General features: G+C 43.0%; 1 protein-coding gene across 1 annotated transcript in view; it reads left to right on the forward strand.

Moving 5' to 3' along the window:
* ARHGEF38 (Rho guanine nucleotide exchange factor 38) overlaps positions 1 to 26,127 on the forward strand; it is a 169,830-nt gene that overhangs the window by 25,596 nt on the left and 118,107 nt on the right. The window contains exon 2 of the mRNA XM_075336792.1: positions 22,556 to 22,743. Coding sequence (XP_075192907.1) covers positions 22,556 to 22,743 — 188 coding nt within the window. The remainder of the gene's footprint in view (positions 1 to 22,555; positions 22,744 to 26,127) is intronic.

Raw genomic sequence — 26,127 nt, forward strand, 5'->3', positions numbered from 1 at the left:
GGGCACATGCATCACTGGGGAATGCTGGGGGGGGCGCAGACAGTCCTGGGGATGCTGGGGTGCACAGACTGCCCTGGAGATGTTAGAAGGGGCACAGACAACCCTGAGGACACTGGGGGCACAGATAACCCTGGAGGGGCACAGACAGCCCTGGGTACCCCAGACAGACCTCCAGATATTGGGGGGCACAGACAGATCTGGTGACACTGACAAACTTGGATATGCTTGGGGGGCACTGACAGGCCTGGGAATACTGGGGGGGCACAGACAGACCTGGCGACCACACACAGATTTGGGGGGGCATAGACAGCCCTGAGGACCACAGACAGACCTGAGGATGCTGGAGGACACAGACAGTACCGGTGGCGCTGGGCCAGCCGCTCCTCTTCTGTGGGATGGGAGCGAATCCTGCACCTACCCCACCCACAAAGTATGTCCTCACGTTGGCACTGGTCAATGTGAGGATGAAATCCTCCAGTGCCTGCATTACAGTTTTCAGCATTGAATGCTGAGTGTGGGGTTTAAATGGCCGGTTATCAGAAAAACACAGCTGCCGCTCCAGCACTGCGGTCCTTGGGAATCTGTCAGTGGGCCGCAGAAAAAGTCATCGTGGGCCAAATGCAGCCCGCAGGTCGGAGGTTCCCTGCCCCTGCTTTATGGTACTGGTATGTTCAAGTGGTGGTCATTTTCTCATTGCTTTCTATGGCCGAAAAAACACTGCAAAAATGCTGAAAGAATTGACATGCTGCAGATTTTCAAAAATGCTGAAACACAAGCTGCACATGACATTTCTGAAATCTCAGATTTTGCTGGCACTGTAAAACACAGCCTCTTTCAAGAAAAAAAAAAAGCAAAGCAAAAAATGCGGCAAAAATGCCATGGGAACATAACCTATATAGCATCGATGAATGGGGTGCAATTTACTTTTAAAAGCAAAATAGCAAAACTCTTTAAATATCTTTATGCAGCTTTCTATAGATACTGTGGCAGAAAATGCTGTGGGTATTTGTGTGTATAGAGTGCGTCATCTGCTATTGGTTTACAACTGCGAGTGTCACACAAGAATACGTGTACTGTAAATATTGTAAAGAATTAGTGCCTACCTGTAGAGGGAACAGAAGGAAGTGACAGCAATAATCTCCCAGGGTAACCAGGTTAGCGATCACCTGATGAACATTCAAAGCTCTCACTTATCTGGTGAAATTATCTTTTGTGCATCGTCTTGTGTAGACTTGAATTGCCGAAAACCATGGGGTTTTGTGTGAAATTATGTCCACTTTGCCTTTTTTCTCTGTTTTTTTTGTGTGTTGTTTCAACACACACAAAGAAAATGAACATATGTAAATGCAATAATTATCTGGGAGAAGTACTTCATTTTCTGGATCAATTTCAAGAGTGCCAACACTTTCAGCCATGACCATATTTCATCAGCATCCATGTGATACGGTTGCAAGTGTGGTGAAGGACATGCGTGGCGCCCCTGAGGCTTCAGTCGCCATAGAGTATTGCAGCTCATTTAAGCTGCAGTATTCGCTTCGGGTAAGGAGGGGGTTAATTACTTGTGTTCCACTCTCACACTTTACATACAGCACAGGAACCTTCTCTCTGGGGAGCTGTGCTAGGGTAGGCAGGGGGTGGCCAACACAGAGCTTGGGACTGCCCCAGTCACTAGGACAACCACCTGGGGGGGTGGGTTCCACTTGGGGTAGAAGAGGAGCAAACACAGACAATCATGAGTCAGTCTACCCGGAACATAAGTTCTGGGACATGACACCACCGCATTCTTCTCTTCACGGGGGCTAGGGGTGTACCGCTCAGCCCGGGTGCCTCAAAGCTACAAGGACAACCCTGACAAGGGACTTTCTTCTTCTTTTCAACACCAGTGACTTCTCCTAACTTATCTGGGGTCGGTGGAGCGCATTACAGCAAGTGACCAGTATTACCCGGGCGAGCGGCACGAACTGTGAGTAAAGACACCTGTAGCCACAGTAGCAGACTCGGACTCTTTATTACCGGCAACACCTCCTCGTGCCTCGGCGCGAAACGCTATCACTACTCCTCTCATCATCCTACTCGGGGCCCGCTCCACCTGTGGGGAGCGATACCATTCCTAGCTGCTACTACTATCTGCCCCAGAGGACAACGACTGCAGCGGCGGCTAAATCCCTGGCCGCATACCACAGGTAGCGTCACGACATTCATCCTACTACTATCCCCATCATCTTCCCTCCTTATTGGTGTACACCTCAGGGCATGAAGCCGGGCAGGCCACCACGACATCCCAGATCATCACATCAGCCCGGTGACAAGTAACGCAGGTACGAGACACCCTGTGCCTGACAAACCCCCTGCCCCCTGGGTGCTTCACATGCATAGCCTCTGTATTACACTATTGCTGGATACAGAATGAGATATGGGGTTAGCCAGATTATTTTTACTTTTACAGATGTGTTGGGGACATGATTTTGTAGCACTTAATATTATTGAGGTATGATAGGTTATGCTCTTGTTACTGCAGCTTTCCTCACAAATTTCAAGTTCTCCAGTCCGTAAAATGGCTGCTGGTGGAGGAATATGTAACCAGACCTATCCATCAGCCTTGTGCGATTGAAAACCTCAAATGAGAGAATTGAATTCCTATTAGAGGAAGGTGGTAGGCAGGTCTGGTTACAGGCTCCTCCACCAGCAGCCATTTTATGGAGTAGAGAGCTGTGAAATTTGTGAGGAAAGCTGCACTAAGAAGACAATAAAGGCCTGTGATACCTATATAATAGTAAATGTCACAAAATCATGTCCTCAACACATCTGTTAAAATAAAGATAACATGGCCAACACTGTTAACTCATTCTGCAGCCAGCAATAGACATTGTAATACAGCGGCTATAGAAGGCAAACGGTGCAAATGTGTTAATACAATTTCAAAAATGATTTTTAGCCCCAAATGCATGCCTTTAAGTAAGAAAAATTTGTCCCCAAAGGTGGAGAACCCTTTAACTTTCCACACAAGTAACTGTTTCCTGGTCACATATACGAAAAACGTATGACGCAACAGAGGAAGAGTAAATGATGGCAATGATAATGACCAGATTCTTAGGAATGCAGTATGACTATCAAAGGACTATCATGAGGAAAAGGAGGAGCACGTCTTAGATATTGATTGTATTGCTTCTTTAAGGTCTGAGAGCCATGGATAGTAAATGATTTGTTCATAGACATTCACGGCTTATTTTGTGGTCTCAGAGGTTGAGTACTACAAAAGGTTAGTCCTCCAGCAGCATAAATAAGATTTCCTAACCTGAGTTGACCTTACCTATGACTTGCCACCATCACAGTGACAGCTTTCAGACGCTATTGAACCTTCTGTACCCACTGTAGTTACAGCAGTACCTGGTTCCAAGTTACATAATTACATACAGTAAGTCCATCTAGTTCAACCTTCCTCCACCAATTGTATATTTTTTTGTTTAAGTCATTTATAACCAACAAATGTTGTGTGTACTGAGGAAATCATCCAGCCCTTTTTTAAAAGCTGTTATAGTGTCTGCCATTACTATCTCTTGTGGTAGGGCATTCCACAGTCTGACCACTCTAACTGTAAAGAACCTTTTCCTATTTAGCTGCCAGAATCGCCTTTCTTCCACTCGCAGGGAATGCCCCCTGGTCCTTAGTATTGTTTTTGGAAGGAATAAGTCATGTGCCAGTCCTTTATATTGACCACACATGTATTTATACATATAAATGAGATTTCCTCTGAGACGTCTTTTTTCTAAGCTAAACAAATCCAACTTTTTCAACCTCTCATCATATGGGAGGCCTTCCATTCCTTGTAGTAGTTTAGTTATCCACCTTTGAAATGACTCTAAAGGCCCAGTCACACTAAACAACATCGCTAGCAACATCGCTGCTAACGAACAACTTTTGTGGCGTAGCAGCGATGTTGCTAGCGATGTTGCTGTGTGTGACATCCAGCAATAACCCGGCCCCTGCTGTGAGGTCGTTGGTTGTTGCTGAATGTCCTGGGCCATTTTTTAGTTGTTGCTCTCCCGCTGTGAAGCACTCATCGCTGTGTGTGACAGCGAGACAGCAACAACTAAATGTGCAGACAGCAGGAGCCGGCTTCTGCGGACTCTGGTAACCACAGTAAACATCGGGTAACCAAGAAGCCCTTACCTTGGTTACCCGATATTTACCTTCGTTACCAGCCTCCGCCGCTCTCAGCTGTCAGTGCCGGCTCCTGCTCTGTGCACATGTAGCTGCAGTACACATCGGGTAATTAACCCCATGTGTACTGTAGCTAGGAGAGCAGGGAGCCAGCGCTAAGCGGTGTGCACTGGTAACCAAGGTAAATATCGGGTTGGTTACCCGATATTTACCTTAGTTACCAAGCACAGCATCGCTTCCACGCGGCGCTGCTGGCTGGGGGCTGGTCACTGGTTGCTGGTGAGCTCATCAGCAACTCGTGTAGCCACGCTCCAGCGATCCCTGCCAGGTCAGGTTGCTGGTGGGATCACTGGAGCGTCGCAGTGTGACATCTCACCAGCAACCTCCTAGCAACTTACAAGCGATCCCTATCAGGTTGGATCGTTGTTGGGATCGCTGGCAAGTTGTTTAGTGTGACTGGGCCTTAACTTCTGAATGTTGAAAAGACACTAGCAGAGGGAGCTGGAGTCCTGATGGATATGAACTGTACTGTGCAGACCCAGCTGGGGAGCTGAAGCACAGAATGTGCTGGTGCAATGCCTTACAGCACCAGCAGGGGGAGCAGATGCTACGAGGTCTGCGGAGGATGGTAAGACAGGCTGGGTTAGACGCCGTGAGGAAAAGATGAAGACCAGAGGGACGAACAGGAGAGAGGTCGGGGTCAGGCCGAGGTCAGTACCGGGGGAAGGGGGGGGGACTGAGAAGGGGTGGTAGGCGAGGGCGAGGACAAGAAGAGGGCAGGGCAGGAACAAGGGAAGAAACAGACGGAGAACAACGGGATGGAACACAGAGGGCGAGAGCACAGGGGAGACGGATCAAGATCAAACACTTACATGGACCAGCAATCACAGCAGAGCTTAGCTTATAGCCAGCGTCGGTTCATCAGTGATGACCCCATTTAAAGCGTCTTGGCTACGGAAATGAGGCCAGGAGGTTCAACCCCCTAGCCTGGTGGCAGGGAAGGCAAAACCATGACAAATGTCCTTTTTAAAATGTGGAGCCCAAAACTGGATCCCATATTCCAGATGTGGCCTTACAAGTGATTTATAGAGGGGTAACAATACGTTGGAACCACGGGATTTAATCTCTTTTTATACACCCTAAAATCTTGTTTGTTTTAGCAGCTGCTGCTTGACATTGAGTACTTCTGTTTTTTAGTCCCGCGTTTACTTTCATTTTATGTATACGCAACTATAGGATTACTCCATTCTAGGTGCATTACTTTGCATTTATCAATATTAAATCTGATTTGCTAAGTGTCTGCCCATTCTGACATCCTATCCACATTGTTTTGTAATGTTGTACTATGAAGGTCAGTTTTTAATATCCTACATAGTTTGGTGTCTTCAGCAAAGACTGAGGCGGGCTTTGCACACTACGACATCGCAAGTGCGATGTCGGTGGGGTCAAATTGAAAATGACGTACTTCCGGCATCGCATGCGACATTGCAGTGTGTAAAGGTTCGATGATACGATTAACGAGCGCAAAAGCGTCGTAATCGTATCATCGGTGCAGCGTCGGCGTAATCCTTAATTACGCTGATGCGACGGTCCGATGTTGTTCCTCGCTCCTGCGGCAGCACACATCGCTGTGTGTGAAGCCGCAGGAGCGAGGAACATCTCCTACCGGCGTCACCGCGGCTTCCGTAGGATATGCGGAAGGAAGGAGGTGGGCGGGATGTTTACATCCTGCTCATCTCCGCCCCTCCGCTCCTATTGGCCGCCTGCCGTGTGACGTCGCAGTGACGACGCACGACCCGCCCCCTTAATAAGGAGGCGGGTCGCCGGCCGGAGCGACGGTCGCAGGGCAGGTGAGTGCATGTGAAGCCGGCGTAGCGATAATTTTCGCTACGCCAGCTTTCACAAGATATTGTACCTGCGACGGGGGCGGGGACTATCGCATGCGACATCGCAGCATCGGCTTGCGATGTCGCAACATGCAAAGCCCGCCTGAGACTTTACTATCAATCCCATCCACCAGGTTATTAATAAAGAGATTAAAAAGAATCTTGACTTTAGAAGATGCAGATCTGCCCCTTGAATATTTTATGGATGTACTGTATATTGACTCTGCTCTTTATTGCCCATGACATCACTGTCCTCCTATGATGACATCACCTCCTTGTCACCCCAATCTGGTTCCCAGGTCCTGTTCACCAAAAAATCATCATCGTCATCTCTGAGTTTGCTGACATTAGTCTCACTGTGGGAAATGTCCTGGGAATCTCACTATAATAATTTTGAAATTCAAATTTTGCCTCAAATATGTAAAAACAGAATGTAACTGCAGCAAATCTAATGGCCTTGATGTGCCAAAATCATCCTCTCAGGAGCTCAGGAAAAACAACTGTTAGCTTATTTCTGCAGAACAATATATAAAGATATTGATCTAGAAATGATAAAAGGAGTATTACAAATGCCATCTCACTTCAATAAATGACAATTTCCTTATCTGGAAGATGTTTCTGTGATTGCATATTGTCAGCAATAATTTCATGATGCCGGATTCACTTCAACTGCTTTGATATGGCTTATTACTAGAGCAACTTCATTATGTATGGAATCTCCCTAAATCGATAGATAAATGAGAATGATATTGAAGACGTTCCTGAGTATGCATTTATACCATACATATTCTGGGCTATATAAACTACATAAATATAACTAGACATGTTTTCCTAGTCAAGGCTGTGTTCAAAGATTGTATTTTCGGTCCAAGCGCTATCGGTAAAAAAACTTGACAGCGATCAGGCCCCTGCTATTCAATAGGGCTGTGCAAATGATCACTTTTTGTCCTGAAAAAATAGCAGCATACACGAGTTTCTCTCATATTACAGATGAGACTCACCTCTTCACGTCTATGTGTGTGCAAAAAAATCCAAAACACACCAACTGTATTGTACCTAATTTTTACAGATATCTTGTAATTGTTTAACATAGGAAATTGTATTTGGTCTTGTAAATATTAATAACTGCAGATATATAAAAATGTATGTCACACAGATGCCTAAAGGGGGCTTTACACGCAGCGACATCACTAGCGATGTCGCTGGTGAAAGCACCCGCCCCCGTCGGTTGTGCGTCACTGGCAAATCGCTGTTCGTGGCGCACAACATCGTTAGGACCTGTCACACGGACCTACCTGCCCAGCGACGTCGCTGTGGCCGGCGAACCGCTTCCTTTCTAAGGGGGAGGTTCATTCGGCATCACAGCGGCGTCACTAAGCGGCCGCCCAATAGAAGTGGAGGGGCAGAGATAAGCTGGTGGAATATCCCGCCCACCTCTTTCCTTCCTCATTGCCGGCGACCGCAGGTAAGGTGTTGTTCCTCGTTCCTGTGGTCTCACACGTAACGATGTGTGCTGCCGCAGGAACGACGAACAACCTGCGTCCTTAACAACCGATTTTTTGAAAATGAATGACGTGTCAACAATGGGCGATATGGTGAGTATTTTCAATCGTTAACGGCCGCTCGTTGGTGTCACACGCAACGACGTCGCTAACGATGCAGGATATGCGTAACGTAATCCGTGACCCCGACGATATATCGTTAGATACGTCGTTGCATGTAACTGGGCCTTTATGAATTGCAAATGAATGACAATGCAAGCAGACACAAAAAAAGAATTTTTTTCTGAATGGAAATTTAACAATTTTTTATGTCATGAGAATAAAAGCTCCTGCAATTAAGCAGGAACAGCTGAGATGACCAACTGTCAGATGTAGCTAGAAACCCTGCATAGAAGACAGAAGTGGTTTATTACCGCTTCTGTCTTTTTTCTTGATATGTAGTTCTTAACCCCTTAATGACTAATGACGTACTGTATATATGTTATGCGTCATTTCCTTGCCTTTGATGCAGGCACTGGACACCAATGAATTGTCATGACAGCCAGGGGTCAGCTGATGACCTCGATGTCTGTCATCACAGTACTGTAAAAACCAGCTTGTGACCGGCAAATCACAGTACTGTAAAAACCAGCCTGTGACCGGCAATCATAAAATTTGTTCTATATACAGTAATGCTGTGGCATTGCTGTACATTGACCATGTGATCAGACTATTGCAGGTTCCAGTCCCCTAACAGGAATATTAAATACAGCACAAAGTAGAAAAAAAATATTTAAAAAATATAAACATTCAAACCACCCCCCTTTCACCACAATGAAAATTAACTAATAAATAAAAAACATATTTGGAATCATTGTGTTCATAAAAGTCTGATCTATCAAAATATGACATAAATTAATCCGATTTTTAAACAGCGTAACAGGAAAATAAATCAAAATGACAGGATTTAAGTTTATCAGCCGTTGCAACAACAGAAAAAAAAAATGTAACAGGCAATCAAAACATCTTACATGCCCCAAAATAATATCAATAAAAACACCATTTTACCAAATTTGGATTTTTTTTTTCTCCTTACCATTAAATCATATGATAACACGAATGGTGTCATTCAAAAGTACAACTCGTCCCGCAAAAAAACAAGAACTTACACAGCTATATTGAGCGGGAAAAGAAAAAAGCTATGGGTCTTGGAATTAGGGGAGGAAAAAACGAAAGAGCAAAAGAGAAAAATCGCCCAGTCCTTAGGGGGTTAGTGTTGCCCCTGCAGCAGCCAGAAGTAAACCATGATTACCAAAGGTATGTCACATAACAGGGGAAAACACAGTGTCTGGTGGTGATAATACACCAACACCCCTGAATATAATAAATGGATAGGCATATAACATATCACCTATAAAAAATACAGCCAAAACACAGGTAGTAATAAATAGAATTCATGTTTTATTAATGAGTAAAAATATTAAAAGTGCAAAGCACAAGGACAGCATGACAGAGGACAAGGTTAGAAACAAAAGTACATATAAGCATGAATATGCGTTTCTCCACAATATATATAGAAAATAGAAAAATATCAGCATATGGAAGTAGAAAAAATATATTTTATATATAAAACGAAGCCCAATTGTGCTATTCCTTGTCACTTGGCATATATACATTTTTTCTTGGGCTTCGTTATTTATATAAAAAAATATATTTTTTCTACTTCCATATGCTGATATTTTTCTATTTTCTATATATATTGTGGAGAAACGCATATTCATGCTTATATGTACTTTTGTTTCTAACCTTGTCCTCTGTCGTGCTGTCCTTGTGCTTTTGCACTTTTAATATTTTTACTCATTAATAAAACCAGAAGTAAACCATGTACGGAGCAGAACACTGCAGCCCCCTACATTGTTTGTAGGCTGCCGCCGAGTAGTGCAGTTATGTCCCATACAAGCAAGTGAGAAAAACAGCAATGAAAAGACAGTTCAGTGAAAGTTGTGTGAAGATGTAAGAAATATAGTGTATTACTCATCATTTATTCATGGTATTAACTAAAGAACATTTTACCAGTTATTTATAGAGATATGATGCATTAATTTATGAAGGAGAATTATAACTTTTATTAACTGCACAAATGTTGAATAAAAGGAAATTGCATAAGTACAAAGTATTTGTTTCAACAAGTATGAAGTATATTTCCAACTTGTAGGTAATTTGTGTTATTTCTTTTCTTCATGAGTCATGCAGACACTTCTACAGCACTAGAAATAATATGTGATCAGATAGATTAGATAGATACAGTCATGGCTAAAGTGTTAACACCCTTGAAATTGTTCCAGAAAATGAAGTATTTTTTCCACAAAATTATTGCAATTACATATGTTTTGTCATATACATGTTTTTTTTCCTTTCTGTGTATTGGAACTACACACACAAAAACAAAATTAAAAAAAAGGCAAATTCTACATAATTTCACACACAACTCCAAAACTGGGCTGGAAAAACTTGTTGGCACCTTCAACTTAATATTTGGTTGCATACCTTTGGAATAAATAACTGCAATTGCTTTCTATAACCATCAACAAGCTTATTACACCTCAACTGGAATTTTGGGTCATTCTTCTTTTCTAAACTGCTCCAGGTCTCTATATTTGAAGGGGGCCTTCTCCTAACAGCAATTTTAAGATCGGTCCACAGGTGTTCAATGGGATTTAGAAAATGACTCATTGTTGGCCAATTCAGGACTCTCCAGTGCTTTGTTTCCATCCATTTCTGGGTGCTTCTTGAAGTATGTTTGGGGTTATTGTCTTGTTAGAAGACCCATGACATAGGGCGCAAATCCAGCTTTCTGACACAGGGCACTGCATTGCAACCCAAACTTCTTTGGTAATCTTCAGACTTCATGATGTCTTGCACACAGCCAAAGCACCCAGTGCCAGAGGCAGGAAAACAACCCCAAAACATCTTTGAACCTCCACCATATTTGACTGTAGGTACTGGGTTATTTTCTTTGTAGGATTCATTATGTTTTCAGTAAACAGGATAATGATGAGCTTTACCAAAAAGCTCTATCTTGGTCTCATCTGTCCACAAGATGATTTCTCAGAAGGATTTTTGGTTTACTCATTTTTGCAGAGTGCAGTCTAGCTTTTTTATGTCTCTGTGTCAGCAGTAGAGTCCTCCTGGGTCTCCTGCCATAGTGCTTCATTTCATTCAAATGTCAACAGATAGTTTGTGCTGACACAGATGCATAACTTTTCCATCTATCCTGCACTGCAATCTTTCATCAATTTTACTATGCCCATCCACGTCCAGTGAAATTTGCTACAGTGCCATGGATTATTAATTTTTTTATTATGTTGTACACCATGGACAAAAAAAATCAAGATCTCTAGAGATGGACTTGTAACCTTAAGATTGTTGAAATTTTTCAACAATTTTGGTTCTCAAGTCCTCAGACATATTTTCTCTTTCTCTTCTCCTTCTCCATGTTTAGTGTGGCACACAGTGATACACAATGCAAAGATTGTGTCATCTTCTTCCCTTTTTATCTGGTTTCAGGTGTGATTTTCCTATTGCCCACACCTGTTACTTGCTACAGGTGAGTTTGAACGAGCATCACATGCTTGAAACAAAGTTGTTTAGTCACAATTTTTGAAAGGTGCTAACAATTTTGTCCAGCCTATTTTGGGGGGTGTATGAAATGATGTCCAATAAGCATTTTTTCTCATTTTTTGTTGTTGTTCAAATACACACAAAGGAGATAAACACATAAGTAACATGTATGAATTGCAATATTTTATGGGAGAACTTTCTGAAACAATTTAGGGTGTGCCAATATTTTTATCCATAGGGTGCCTTAAGCCCGCTACACACGCTTCAATATATCTCACAATCCGTCGTTGGGGTCAAGTTGTAAGTGACGCACATCCGGCATCGTTTGTGAGGTATCTGCGTGTGACAGCTACATGCGATCAGGAATGAACGCAAAACCGTTGATCGCAAACACATCGTATCATTCTCTAGAATTGAGCGTTTTGTTGCACGAACCTAGTCAATTGTAACGTGTGACATCCCTCATACGATTTTGGTGTCTGATGCTATGTGCGCAGGTGTGCGCTCTGCACCGCAGCTTAAAAAAGGTCTGCTTCAGAGCGCAGCTGAAAAGCTGCGTTCTGAAGCGCCTCACAATGTCTGTCATGCACTAATCTCTGTCAGTCCGTCACTATCTCTGTCCCTCACTCTCAGTCCATGTCAGTCTATCCCCCTCTCTCATATACTCACCGATCCCCGATCCCTGGCGCTGCACAGCATTCACACTGCTCCGGCGGCTTTTACTGTTTTGAAAAAGCCGGCCGCCCATTAAACAATTTCGTATTCCCTGCTTTCCCCGCCCACCAGCGCCTATGATTGGTTACAGTGAGACACGCCCCCACTCTGAGTGACAGGTGTCACACTGCACCCAATCACAGCAGCCGGTGGGCGTGTCTATACTGTGTAGTGAAATAAATAATTAAATAATTAAAAAAAACGGCGTGCGGTTCCCCCCATTTTTAAAACCAGCCAGATAAAGCCATACGGCTGAAGGCTGGTATTCTCAGGATGGGAGCTCCACGTTATGGGGAGCCCCCCACCCTAACAATATCAGCCAACAGCCGCCCAGAATTGCCGCATACATTAGATGCGACAGTTCTGGGACTGTACCCGGCTCTTCCCGATTTACCCTGGTGCGTTGGCAAATCGGGGTAATAAGGAGTTATTGGCAGCCCATAGCTGCCAATAAGTCCTAGATTAATCATGTCAGGCGTCTATGAGACACCCTCCATGATTAATCTGTAAGTTACAGTAAATAAACACACACCCGAAAAAATCCTTTATTAGAAATAAAAACACACACATATACCCTGGTTCACCACTTTAATCAGCCCCAAAAAGCCCTCCATGTCCGGCGTAATCCAGGATGATCCAGCGTCGCTTCCACCGCAGCTGCATGGAGGTGACCGGAGCCGCAGCAGACACAGCCGCTCCGGTCACCTCCACACAGCAAATGAAGACAGCCGCGCGATCAGCTGCTGTCACTGAGGTTACCCGCGGCCACCGGTGGATGCAGCGGTGGCCGCGGGTAACCTCAGTGACAGCAGCTGATCGCGCGGCTGTGTTCATTTGCTGTGTGGAGGTGACCGGAGCGGCTGTGTCTGCTGCAGCTCCGGTCACCTCCATGCAGCAGCGCTGGATGCGACGCTGGATCATCCTGGAGTACGCCGGACATGGAGGGCTTTTTGGGGCTGATTAAAGTGGTGAACCAGGGTATATGTGTGTGTTTTTATTTCTAATAAAGGATTTTTTCTGGTGTGTGTGTTTATTTACTGTAACTTACAGATTAATCATGGAGGGTGTCTCATAGACGCCTGACATGATTAATCTAGGACTTATTGGCAGCTATGGGCTGCCAATAACTCCTTATTACCCCGATTTGCCAACGCACCAGGGTAAATCGGGAAGAGCCGGGTACAGTCCCAGAACTGTCGCATCTAATGTATGCGGCAATTCTGGGCGGCTGTTGGCTGATATTGTTAGGGTGGGGGGCTCCCCATAACGTGGAGCTCCCCATCCTGAGAATACCAGCCTTCAGCCGTATGGCTTTATCTGGCTGGTTTTAAAAATGGGGGGAACCGCACGCCGTTTTTTTTAATTATTTAATTATTTATTTCACTACACAGTATAGACACGCCCACCGGCTGCTGTGATTGGGTGCAGTGTGACACCTGTCACTCAGAGTGGGGGCGTGTCTCACTGTAACCAATCATAGGCGCTGGTGGGCGGGGAAAGCAGGGAATACGAAATTGTTTAATGGGCGGCCGGCTTTTTCAAAACAGTAAAAGCCGCCGGAGCAGTGTGAATGCCGTGCAGCGCCGGGGATCGGGGATTGGTGAGTATATGAGAGAGGGCTGCTAACTTCAGTTACTCAGGAGATTAGCGGTCACCGGTGAGTCTTCACTGGTGACCGCTAATCAGGACGCGACACAGACAGAGCCGCAGCATCACAATGAAGTCGGGTGAAGTTCACCCGAGTTCATTCTGACAGTGCGGCTCTGTCTGTGTCTGCTGTCATCTGCCATTCAGCTCTGCTACATGGCTGTCTGTGTCTGCTGTTAGCGGCCATGTAGCAGAGCTGAATGGCAGATGACATAGTAAAAACGCATCCCTACACATTACACACGCTTGGCAAGTCAATAAATAAAAAAAAAAAAAAGGTGCTCAATGCATACGTCACAGAACACATGATCTAAAGGATCGCACACAAAATTGACCAATTTAACATAGACTACTAACGCACGTCTGACAGCAAATGAACGACCAACGTGAAATCTCATAGATCCCGTATGCAACCTGGGCGTGTCACATCGCAAATGCGATTGTACAACTAATTGCAACGTGTAAAGTGGGCTTTACAGGTAGATTTCAGTCCATTTGCAATGCAGTCAGAACAACATCAATATACAGTTATGTGTGGTGCTCTTTTTTTACTTCTTAGAATTCTGAAAAAAACTTTGAACATCTATTTCTGAGAATCAGCTTTGTAATTCTTCTCATTATAGCGTATATTGTAGCAATTGTATAAGGTATGTATATCATATGGATCACTATATGCCTGCTTTTTTATGTATCTTTCTACTCTCCTTTTTTAATTTGATTTTTTATCATGGCATCTGAATAAAGTTTCTAGATGATTTTGATAATATGGTGCAGGTGATTTATTTGGTGTATTTTGTAGGATTATTTAACATAGTGCTGATCACACAATATGTTCCACGTTTTATATATTGTGCTTGCCCATTTTCTGTGTGTATTCTATGACTTTAGGGCGTAATGTTAAATGTAAATAAATATATGAAGCAGGAAGGTCAGAAATTATTGTATTTTAACATAATAGATGTGTATGTTTGTAAACAATCCAATCTTACAGATATTGAGACTTATGATTGGTCAGAAATCTGTGTGGCATGTCTATCATTATTAGCTAACTTTTAGTGCAAACATAAGCTGGCCATACAATTACTACTGCTGATGACCGAATTCTCATTCAGCCGACAGCTGTCTCTCCGGACTCCCCCACATACCGCTCGGTAAAACAGTCATGTGTTTCTAAAGGGAGGGAAGAGCCGAGAAAGCTGCTGCCTAACAGATCTGACAGTGGCTTATTTCCTGGATATTAAAAGGGTCATGCTATAAATACTCCCAGACCCTTGTTTCCCACAATGTTATCTGTCAAGGGGCTGAGTCAGAGGCACCCATACACAGAAGGCTGTCAGCTGATCCTGCGGATATTGGCAGGTTTGGCTTTCTATAATCCAATATATATTAGGGCCCTTACACTGGACAATTTTAAAAAGCACCAAATTTTAAAAATAGTTCATTCTGTTTGATTAATTTATCACATTTTTAGACTAATTTTAAATTCCGCCACCAAGTAGCAATTCTAAAACAATATCAACTCTTTAACGGACCTTGCCGCAAGACTTAGGATATACTGTAACATACATACATGTTTTTTGGGTTGTTTTCTCCCTCATCAGTGCAAAGCAAGAGGTCTTATTTAGGTGGATGAGAGGCATCTAACGCTGGTCTTGCAGAGCGTGACAAGATGGCATAAGGAGACTTATAGGCCATGCATGCCTTTGGGAAATTAAATAGGTAAATTGTCTCTTCAGGGAGGAAGAGAACTTGAACTCTGGTGCTGTGTGATTTGGAGGCAAACACCCCAAAACAGTATATGTAAATAGAGTGGATTGGCTTTTATCTGAAGTCATGTGACAAGGTTTGTGAAAGGGTCAATATTGACTTTTAGGATTGCTACTTCCAGTAAGGTACCGTCACACATAACGAGATCGCTAGCGAGATCGCTGCTGAGTCACGCAGTAGCGATCCTGTTAGCGATCTCGTTATGTGTGACACCTACCAGCGATCAGGCCTCTGCTGTGAGATCGCTAGTCGTTGCAGAATGGTCCAGGCCATATCTTCAAAGGCGATGTCCTGCTGGGCAGGACACATCGCTGTGTTTGACACTGTGTGACAGGGTCACAGTGACTGCTGAGATCGTTATACAGGTCTCTACTGCGACCTGTATCTTTCCTGCATCGTTGGTAAGGTCTGACTGTGTGACATCTCACCAGCGACTTACCAGCGATCCCAATCAGGTCGCATCGTTTTCGGGATCGTTGGTAAGTCGTTGTGTGTGACCGGGCCTTTAGAGTTCAAGTCCTGTTCCTCTCTGAAAAGATAATCTAATTTCCATTACATGGCCTAAAGGTCTCCTTTTAGGCCATGTAATGGCACTCTTTACAAGGAGAGACGTTCTCCCTTAGACCTCTTTACATTGTGTCACTGTCAGTGATGATTGGACAATGTCACATTGTGCAGGGACACGTCTTCAGATGCTAACACCCAGCTTCCCATTTATTTATTATTTTCAAATAGGAAAAAAAGAACAGAAAATTACAGAGTTTTTTTAAGAATGTAGTATATGATACATTTATTTATGTGACTGTGAAATTGTATGAGTCAAAAAACAAAAGGGGTTTTAAATCTCATAGGCTGTGTAGGAAAATATGAGCTCATATCACCCCAGGACATAGCTTTCAGCATCACACCTCTTTCCGCAGTAAACACCTTCCAAAGCTGAATCGTAGCTTCCAGATAACCTTCATGCTGTAGGATACACTAATTATCTGATTCATTATTTCTTCATGTTCATGTCTTCTATAACTTTAGTAAATAATATATAAGATTACATTGTTATTTAATTTCACGCACCTAGGATGAATAGATATTGGTTCGCTTAACAGAAATGATGAGCTTAAAGGGATGTTCTAGGAGTATGCTAACATTTTTGCTAGACTTTTCTTCGTGTTGGAGTCACAAATTAGCCAAACCCTATTTAGTTTTCCCCCAATTTTTGTGACGTTACATACTTTCTGCTCTGTATTGACTTCTGTAATAGGTTGTATATGGAATTTCACAACTAGTGAAGATGACAAGTGGGTGATACTAAGTGAGAAAAGGGAACTTGGGAGAAAAAAGCTAGTAACAGGAGAGAAGTTAGCTCAAGGCATGATTGGAAGTGTTACTTTAGTAGCTGTAAGTAAATAGGTGCATGAAAATAAGATTAAGTGGTGAGAATCCTAAAAATAGAAAAAATGTTTGAGAGATTGTCAGGGACCAGCCAAGGGATCATGCAGAGATCTCTCCACTGTTACTAATTTGTCACGAACAGCACTCCACTGCCTCCAATTGACCAATGATTGATGGATGAGATGATGGCTGCTTTCGCTACTAGGCCGATTATTGCGTGCATTCACAGTGAACATTTAGTATATACACACCCGATTCCAAAACACGTGTAAGTTTATATACTTCGGTACTGTCCCTGCCAAGCTCCGCATTAACCAAAGAAAAATTAGTTGCCACCACCAATCGTTTATACAGGCCGATTGGACACCCGTTACTGGTAATGTTTGGCCTCACGAGGTTTCAGGTATGCAGATTATAGAGCAAGAGGAAAAAAGCTAATACATTTTATATATTTAATCCGAAAAGTAGGCAGTGTTTAAAAAAATATACAAACGATATTAACCCCTTCATGCCATGGCCATCTTATGTTTTTTTTGCACTTTTGTTTTTTCCTCCCCTTCTTCAAGTGCCATAACTTTTTTATTTTTCCATTAATATAGCCATATGAGGGCTTGTTTTTTGAAAGACGAGTTGTGCTTTAGAATAGCACCATTAATTTTACCATATAGTGTACTAGAAAATAGGAAAAAAAAACCCAAGAGCTGTAAAATTGCAAAAAAAAAATGTGCCATTCCACAATTATTTTTTTCAGATTTTTATTTACTACTAGCTGTACTACCCGGCTTCGCCCGGGTTAATAACTGTTGTTAAAAAAATAGAATGTATTAACAAAAATTTATTCTGCACACAAAAACCACAAAACAAATAGATAGAAATGTAATTATTAAAAGGCAAAAACTAAGCTAAAAGAAGCATTTCACAACATATATTTCAACATCACAGATATTCCACACAGATTTAACTAAGTTGGCCAAGTAATGTGCTCCGTCTGTCTCTTTCCAGGTCTGTCTCTTTCCCCGTCTGTCTCTTTCCCCGTCTGTCTCTTTCCCCATCTGTCTCTTTCCCCATCTGTCTCTTTCCCCATCTGTCTCTTTCCCTGTCTGTCTTTTTCCCCGTCTGCCTGTCTCTGTCTGTCTCTGTTTAGGTCTGTCTCTATCTCTCTGTTTCTTTCCCCATCTGTCTCTTTGTAGGTCTGTCTCTTTCCCAGGTCTGTCTTTTTCCCCGTCTGTCTCCCCGTCTCTTTGTCTGTGTCTTTTCCTGTCTGTCTCTTTCCCTGTCTGCCTGTCTCTGTCTGTCTCTTTCCCCGTCTGTCTCTATCAAGGTCTGTGTCTTTCCCCATCTATCTTTGTCTGTCTCTCTGGCTGTCTCCTCCTTCCCTGTCTGCCTGTCTCTGTCCCTGTCTGCATGTTTGTCTGTCTCTCTCCCCATCTGTCTCTTTCCAGGTCAGTCTCTTTCCAGGTCTGTCTCTTTCCAGGTCTGTCTCTTTCCAGGTCTGTCTCTGTCTGTCTCTTTCAAGGTCTGTCTCTGTCTGTCTCTTTCCAGGTCTGTCTCTGTCTGTCTCTTTCCCCGTCTGTCTCTGTCTGTCTCTTTCACCATCTGTCTCTGTCTGTCTCTTTCACCGTCTATCTCTGTCTGTCTCTTTTACCATTTGTGTCTGTCTGTCTGTCTCTTTCCCTGTCTGTCTCTATCTCTCTGTCTCTTTCCCTGTCTGTCTCTCTGTCTGTCTCTTTCCCTGTCTGTCTCTCTGTCTGTCTCTTTCTGTCTGTCTCCCTACCGAATCTTATTACCTCACATATAAGCTTCTTATACTATAAATGTCTTTTGTTCCTATAGCAACCAATCACAGCTCCTACTAATAACCTGTAGTTCCAGGCTCCATTTACTTTAATGGAAGCATGTTTTTTGGAGAGTAGCTGTAAAGCGCGGGGTTACATTTTCCTGTCAAAACATAGTCTACGACGTTCCCTGGGTCACATGAGGTGTCTGTGCAAAATTTCGTGATTGTAAATGCGACGGTGCGGATACATTTTTCGTTTCACTTTTTCCCCATTATGTAGAGAGGGGCAAAATTGATTGGTAAATTGGAACGCGCAGGGTTAAAATTTCGCCTCACAACATAGCCTATGACGCTCTCACGGTCCAGACGTGTGAGTGTGCAAAATTTTGCTGCGACGGTGCAGATGCCAATCCCGGACATACATACATACACACATTCAGCTGTATATATTAGATGTTCATTATAAGGCAAAACTGACGGCGCAATATAATTTTCCAGGTCAGTGTGAGTATGTAGATACCAAACATGTATAGTTTGTTTTTTTTATTAAAGTGGTGAAAGAAAAAATCAAAAGTTTGTAAAAACAAATTCTGCTTTTGGTGCCATTTTCCCAGAACCGTAATGTTTTTCTTTTTTGGGATTTGGAGCTATATAAAAGCTTACTTTTTGCGACCTGAGTTGATGTTTTTACTGATACAATTTTTGGGTAGATACAATGTTTTGATTGCTTGCTATTGAATTTTATTGCAGCAGCCAAAATATATAATTCTAGGGTTTTGATTTTTTTTATACGTTATGCCGTTTAACAATTGGATTAATTATTTTATATTTTGACAAATTGGGCATTTCTAAAAGCAGCAATTCCAAATATGTGCTTTATTTTTTAAATTGTTTTATTTTCAATGGAGTAAAAGGGGGATATTTGAACTTGTGTTTTATTTATTTTTTAAAACTTTTTTTTTACTAGTTCTCTTACAGCACTTGAAGCTGTGATCATTCAATCACTACTGCTATACAAAGCAGTGCATCAGAACTGCTATGTATATGTCATAGGTGTACCCCACTCTGGGGAGACCTCTGGCGAGTCTGGGATCAGTAGGTCACAGCGCCTTATTGTGCACAGTTCTGCAGTTTGTGTTTTAATGTATTTGCTTTCTTTTGGTGCTGAAGGGATTATGGACTTTTTCCTATTGGCTATCCTTTGGAGCTTTAATCTCAGGTGCAGCTCTTTGTGACCACTCTCCTTCTCTATAAATAGTCATGTGTCTTAACATCTGATGCTGGTTATAGAATCTCATCAATCTTATGCTGACTGTTATGATGTGGTCACCGTGGATGATCACAAAAATCCCATCAGCAGAAAAAACACAAGAGTAATTGGAACCTGAGCTGACTGCAATCCCCTATTTGTCAGACAACACTAGAAGTAGCCGTGGATTGTTCCTAAACACACCTAGACACCACGTCACAGCCAGGGAAACTTACTACACCTCACAGATAGAAATGAGGAAACCTATCTTGCCTCAGAGTAGTCCCCAAAGGAATAGCAAGCCCCCAACATATAAAGCCAACAGTGATGTAAGAAAACACAATACACACATAGGAAATATAGACTCGCAAAGGCGAGGCTCGACCTCCTAGATAGAACAGAACAGGACAGATAACTGATTGCGGTCAGTGCAAAACCCTGTGGAAAAATACCAGTCTCCTGATAAGAAAAATACTAAGACCACACGGACTCTTCCCCACTATATCAGGTACTCTTGAAAATAATGGGAGAACCAAAATACCAAAAAAAACACAAGAAATACAAAAGTGCAAATAATCAAATAGAACAGGGAGAATCTCCCTTTTCTTGCAGAGGGGAACCCCCATGCTCATCAAAACAGAAAGACAATTTCTCTCCTTCAAGAAAACAGACTTTAAGCAAAACAAAAAAAAAATAAACACCCTTAGGTGTGGATCAGGCAATAAACCAAATAACTTGCAATTTATCTGGACTGGGAAAGGCACAGGATAAATGGAAGGACAACTCCAAGCCAATTCAGAGACTGAGGAAAACATCTATAATTGGCCCAGCCAGGAGACACTTCATTTCTATATAACCCAGGCTGATCTGCAATTATGCTTCCCAAACTCCCGATTAACTCCCACAATTGTTGAGGCATAGTCAGCTTTACCCTCAGTGCTGACCACCAGAGGGAGCTCCAAACATCACCCCCTCAGATGACATTCACAACAGCTGACTACTTTGGAAGGCGCCAGTCTCTAGAAGAAGCTTAAGTTTTGTGACAATTACAGCTGTGGTGTTAGCTGCATTAGAGTTGCTTGGAGTGTTTTCCTTTTTGTGTCTATTTCCCCATCTGTGTTCCTACTGCTGTGTTGTATTTTTGCAGTGGTGAAACTAATGCTTTCACCAGCCTTCTCACTAGCCAGGGTGAGGTAAGGGCAAGTCATGGCCTAGGTACGTGATCAGCAATGAGGGCAAGGTCTCGTATAGGGATGTTAGGGAGTACAGGGATGATCCTCAGATGACCTTGCTCCCCTCTCCTTAGCGCAAAGCCTACCATTGTATAGTCACTGAGTCACCGTATAGCAGAAATCATGGTCTACTATGAATGGAGGCTCACAGAGAAGCATTCTGCAGTCACAAGAGTAGTTTAATCACACAAAGGGGTGATCAGTTGACCACTGACTGTCATGACATTGACAACTCATTGGTGCCCCGTGATTACATCACGGACGCACCGATAGAAGCAGGGAATAACGCGCTATCCTTCAGACATGCGTTAAATCCCACTGTCAGAGATTAACAGCTTGATTTAGGGGTACTTCACACACAGCGAGATCGCTACTGAGATCGCTGCTGAGTCACGTTTTTTGTGACCTCATTAGCGATCTCGCTGTGTGTGACACTGAGCAGCGATCTGGCCCCTGCTGTGAGATCGCTGCTCGTTACACACAGCCCTGGTTCGTTTTTTTATTGTTGCTCTCCCGCTGATAAGCACGCATCGCTGTGTGTGACAGTGAGACAGCAACAATCCTGAATGTGCAGGGAGCAGGAGTTGGCGTCTGACAGCCTGCAGTAAGCTGTAACTAAGGTAAACATCGGGTAACCAAGGTGGTTACCCGATATTTACCTTCGTTACCAGCCTCCGCAGCTCTCACGCTGCCAGTGTCGGCTCCTGCTCCCTGCACACGTTAAGCTAAGCGGTGTGCGCTGGTAACTAAGGTAAACATCGGGTAACCATACCCGATGTTTACCTTAGTTACCAGTGTCCGCAGCTTCCAGACGCCGGCTCCGTGCAAGCGTAGCGTCGCTTGCACGTCGCTGCTGGCTGGGGGCTGGTCACTGGTCGCTGGTGAGATCTGCCTGTTTGACAGCTCACCAGCAACCATGTAGCGATGCAGCAGCGATCCTCACCAGGTCAGATCACTGGTCAGATCGCTGCTGTACCGCTAAAGTGTGAAGGCACCCTTAGCTGGTTAACAGCCATGGCTCGATATCTGATCCATTCTTGGCTGTAAGAGTCACATGACAGCTGATTAAATCAGCCATCATGTATGGGGAAAGATGCGGATGTGAGCCTGCATCAATGGTAGGGACACGACATATGACATATTCTGTTAAGGGGTTAAAAATACAGTAAAGTATATATAATACAGTATATACAATCGCATAAAATAAAATCAAATTATAATTCCTCACCATTTACTTTTTGTTTTGACAGCAAAATTATTGTTCACATACAAATGCTACAAAAATACTAAAACTAATAGCACTCAATGAGTTATCCGTATGGTCGCAGTCACCTTGTAGCCTCCGTGTCTTCCATAGTGTTTGATTTAAGATCATCAACAATGTGTATCTTATCTCAGTTTGGAGGAGGTCTTGGTATTTACTCTCCCTCTAAATCAAACACCAATTTTCTATAGAAAACACATTTGGGAAACATTACCGAAGCAGGTTCTCCCTGAAGCTGCACAGTCCAGTCCACTGGTTTAGATAAAGTATTACCTTGATTGTATCACATTGGATTGTGAGTGGTTTATTCAATTTTAAAGGACAATTAGTCCACATTGGCTGATATTATGTTGTATCCTATATACAGAAAAGATGGCGCCCAATATTGCCATGTCAGCTCCAACCTCACCAGTGCAGGATCCAGAAGAGCTCCAAAGGAGAAAGATGGACAAGAGGGCCAAAATAATTGCCGAGCTAATACAGACAGAAAGAGATTATCTCACGGACCTGGAACTCTGCATCAGAGAAGTAGTACAGCCTCTCCGACAGCACCATGTAAGTAATGACTCCCCTCACCAAGTAGTCCCAGTAATAGCACCCAATCTACAGACCCCTTACTGCTTTGTTTGCCCATTTTATATGTTCGCTTGTAAGTAACCTGGAAATACCCAGGGTGAAGGTGACACTACATATTCATTCAGAATCAATCCTGAATATAATTCTAGTCACAGAAAACACATCTAGATACAGATTTACCCATTCTATACAGCACAAATCAGTTATCTTACCTGCATCTTAAAATGTATTCAGATATATTTAATGTTTCTTATTTCATTCAATTACTTTCCAGACTAAAGCAAAAAAAAAATTATCAGCACGTGAATGTCCACTCCACAAATTAGTGAAAGCAAGGAAATTTAATGGCGATCTGTCACCGATTTTTGATATTTAATCTAAGAGCAGCATGATGTAGGGGCAAAAACCCTGATTCTAGCCATTTGTCACTTACTGGGTTGCTTCCTGTAGTTTCAATACAATCACTGTTTAATCACCAGGAGATTATCACTAGAGAACTAGTAAATTGCTGCCATGTAATCCACCCACACCCCCAACACAGATTGGCAGCTTTTGCCTACGCATGGTGTACACTTAAAACTTGCCAATTAGTGGTGTAAGCGGGGTTAAATAGAACTCAGCTGTCAAAGAATTGTTAGATCTGCAGCAGAGAAACAGTAAAGGCCCTGTTACACGCAACGACATCGCTAACGAGATGTCGCTGGGGTCACGTTGCGTGTGACACGTACGAGCGACCGCTAGCGATCCAAAATACTCACCACATCGTTGATTGTTGACACGTCATTCATTTTCAAAACATCGTTGCTTGTTCTGGACGCAGGTTGTTCATCGTTCCTGCGGCAGCACACATCGCTACGTGTGACACCCCAGGAACGACGAACAACACCGTACCTGCGTCCTCCGGCAACAAGGTGGGAGTGACCTTCATGCGGCTGCTCTCCGCCCCTCCGCTGCTATTGGTGTTCTGCTGTGTTACGTCGCTGTGACGCCGCACGAACCGCCCCCTTAGAAAAGAGGTTGTTCGCCGGCCACAGCGACGTCATTAGGCAGGTAAGTACGTGTGATGCGTACCTCCGATATTTTTCGCCACGGGCAGCGATTTGCCCGTGACGCATAAACGACGTGGACGGGTGCGATCGCTAGCGATGTTGCAGCGTGTAAAGCGACCTTAAGTTTCAACTGCAGCAAGTAGCCCAGTAAGTGATACATCACTGGAATTAAGGTCTCTGTCACTCTATCATGCTGCTCTTAGGTTACATAGCAAAAAAATGGTTACAGATTACCTTTAAAGTGGTCATCATATCATGAAACCCTTGTGTATTTGATCCCTCACCCTTTGAGACTTGGTATGAGAAAAGGTGCATATGGGGGCATTAGGAATACCTGCTGTGGTCACAATCACCCTACTCTGATTGACAGAATTCTTTGCTGGTCTGTCCTTTCTGGTGTTGTGTGACTATACACGATGGTGCCGCATGTGTCAAAGTGGTGTGTAATGTCAAAGCCCCCCTTCCTTTTGAGAGCAGGTGAAGAATATCCTGGGCCTTAACTCCTTCACACCCGGCCAATTTTCCGTTTTTTTTTTTTTGTTTTTTTTTCTGCTCCCCTTCTTCCAAGAGCTGTCACTTTTTTATTCTTCTATCAATCTCGCCATATGAGGACTTGTTTTTTGCAGGACGAGTTGTACATTTAAATTAAAACATAATTTTTACCATATAGTGTACTGGAAAACGGCAAAAAAATTCCAAGTACGGAAAAATTGCAAAAAAAGTGTAATTGCATGATTGTTTTTGAGATATTTTATTCACCATGTTCAATATATGGTAAAACTGATGTATTGATGTGATGCCTCCAGTCGGTACAAGTTTGTAGACACCAAGCATGTATAGGTTTACTTTTATCTAAAGGGTTAAAAAAAATCAGAAATTTGTCCAAAAAAAGTGGCACACGTTTTGCGTCATTATCAGCAACCCATAGCGTTCTCATTTTTTGGAATCTATGGCCCAGTGATGGCTTTTTTTTGTGTCTCAAGCTGATGTTTTTAATGGTACCATTTTTGCGTAGCTGCTACGTTTTGATTGCCTGTTTTGCACAAAATTTGTGGAGTCCGAAAAAAAACGTAATTTTGTCGCTACGCCGTTTATAGAGCAGATTAATTGATTTTATATTTTGATAGATCAAAGGCACTTTTGAATGCGGCGATACCAAATATGTGTATATTTTTAATTTTTTTAACTCTTTAATCTTCAGTAGGGCGAAAGAGGGGTAATTTGAACTTTTAGGTTTTTTTATTTTTTAAAACTTTTTTTTATTTTTATTTCATTAGTCACCCTAGGAGACTATAAGGATCAGCAGTCTGATCGCTCATTTATTTCTGCTGATCACAGCTACACAGCTGAGAACAGCAGAAATACTCACCTCTTGTCACTGACAGCAGCCGGTTGGGTGAAACAGGAAGTGAGTCTTGTGAGCTACAGGAGTCATCACATGACCCTGAGCTACCATGAGAACCACTGGCTCACAGTGATCATGTCACTGCAACGACGATGGAGCTGGGTGAGTAAAGATTTACCGTGACCTGCATTTAAATGACGCTGTGACATTTTCACAGCGCCATATAACACTAGAAGTCCCAGAAATTTCGAGCTCCCCCTGAAGTCCCGAAAGAGGGTCAAATGACCCTTAGTCCAAGCTGAATTAAACTAACTAGAAACTAAATGGCTAAACTCAATGGTAAACAACAACCTCCTGTGGTGCGACAGTAATGGTCTTAATTACAGAACAAAAGACGGTGATTATAGGATGTTAGCTAAAATTCTTCAGGTCATTCAACCCGTCTCTGGGTTCCAAAGGTAGAAATGTTAAATAACCCCTCTTTGGGACTTCTAGTATTAAGGGGTTAACGGGCGGAACACGGATCCACTCGTGCCTGCAAGGCACACATGTTAGCTATACAAATCAACTGACGTGTGCGGATCCCCGCCGGCTGCCGGCAGCAGCCGGTGGGGATTACACTATGGTGGTTTAGGACGTAATATTACTACCTGCGGTCGTTAAGGGGTTAAGGACTTGCGTAACAGTGGAAGTCCCAGGGGTCATACTATCACCCAACCTATCACCTTAGATAGATAAATTTTGCTTCTATACTTACAATTGACAAAGGATAACATTGATCTATATCCGAATACTTCCAACTTTTTTTTTTCATGATTCAAAATTCCTTCTATGATTTATAGTTCTTGTGCACAATGGGTGAGAGGCCATGGAGAAGGGTAACCTATTTTTAGTTGTTTCAGTTCTGTATTCTCAATAGTATGAGATCATTCCTTTATTATTTTATTATGTCTTACAGGTATTTAGTTA

This window comes from Anomaloglossus baeobatrachus, chromosome 1, assembly GCF_048569485.1.
Source record: "Anomaloglossus baeobatrachus isolate aAnoBae1 chromosome 1, aAnoBae1.hap1, whole genome shotgun sequence".
NCBI lineage: Eukaryota > Metazoa > Chordata > Amphibia > Anura > Aromobatidae > Anomaloglossus > Anomaloglossus baeobatrachus.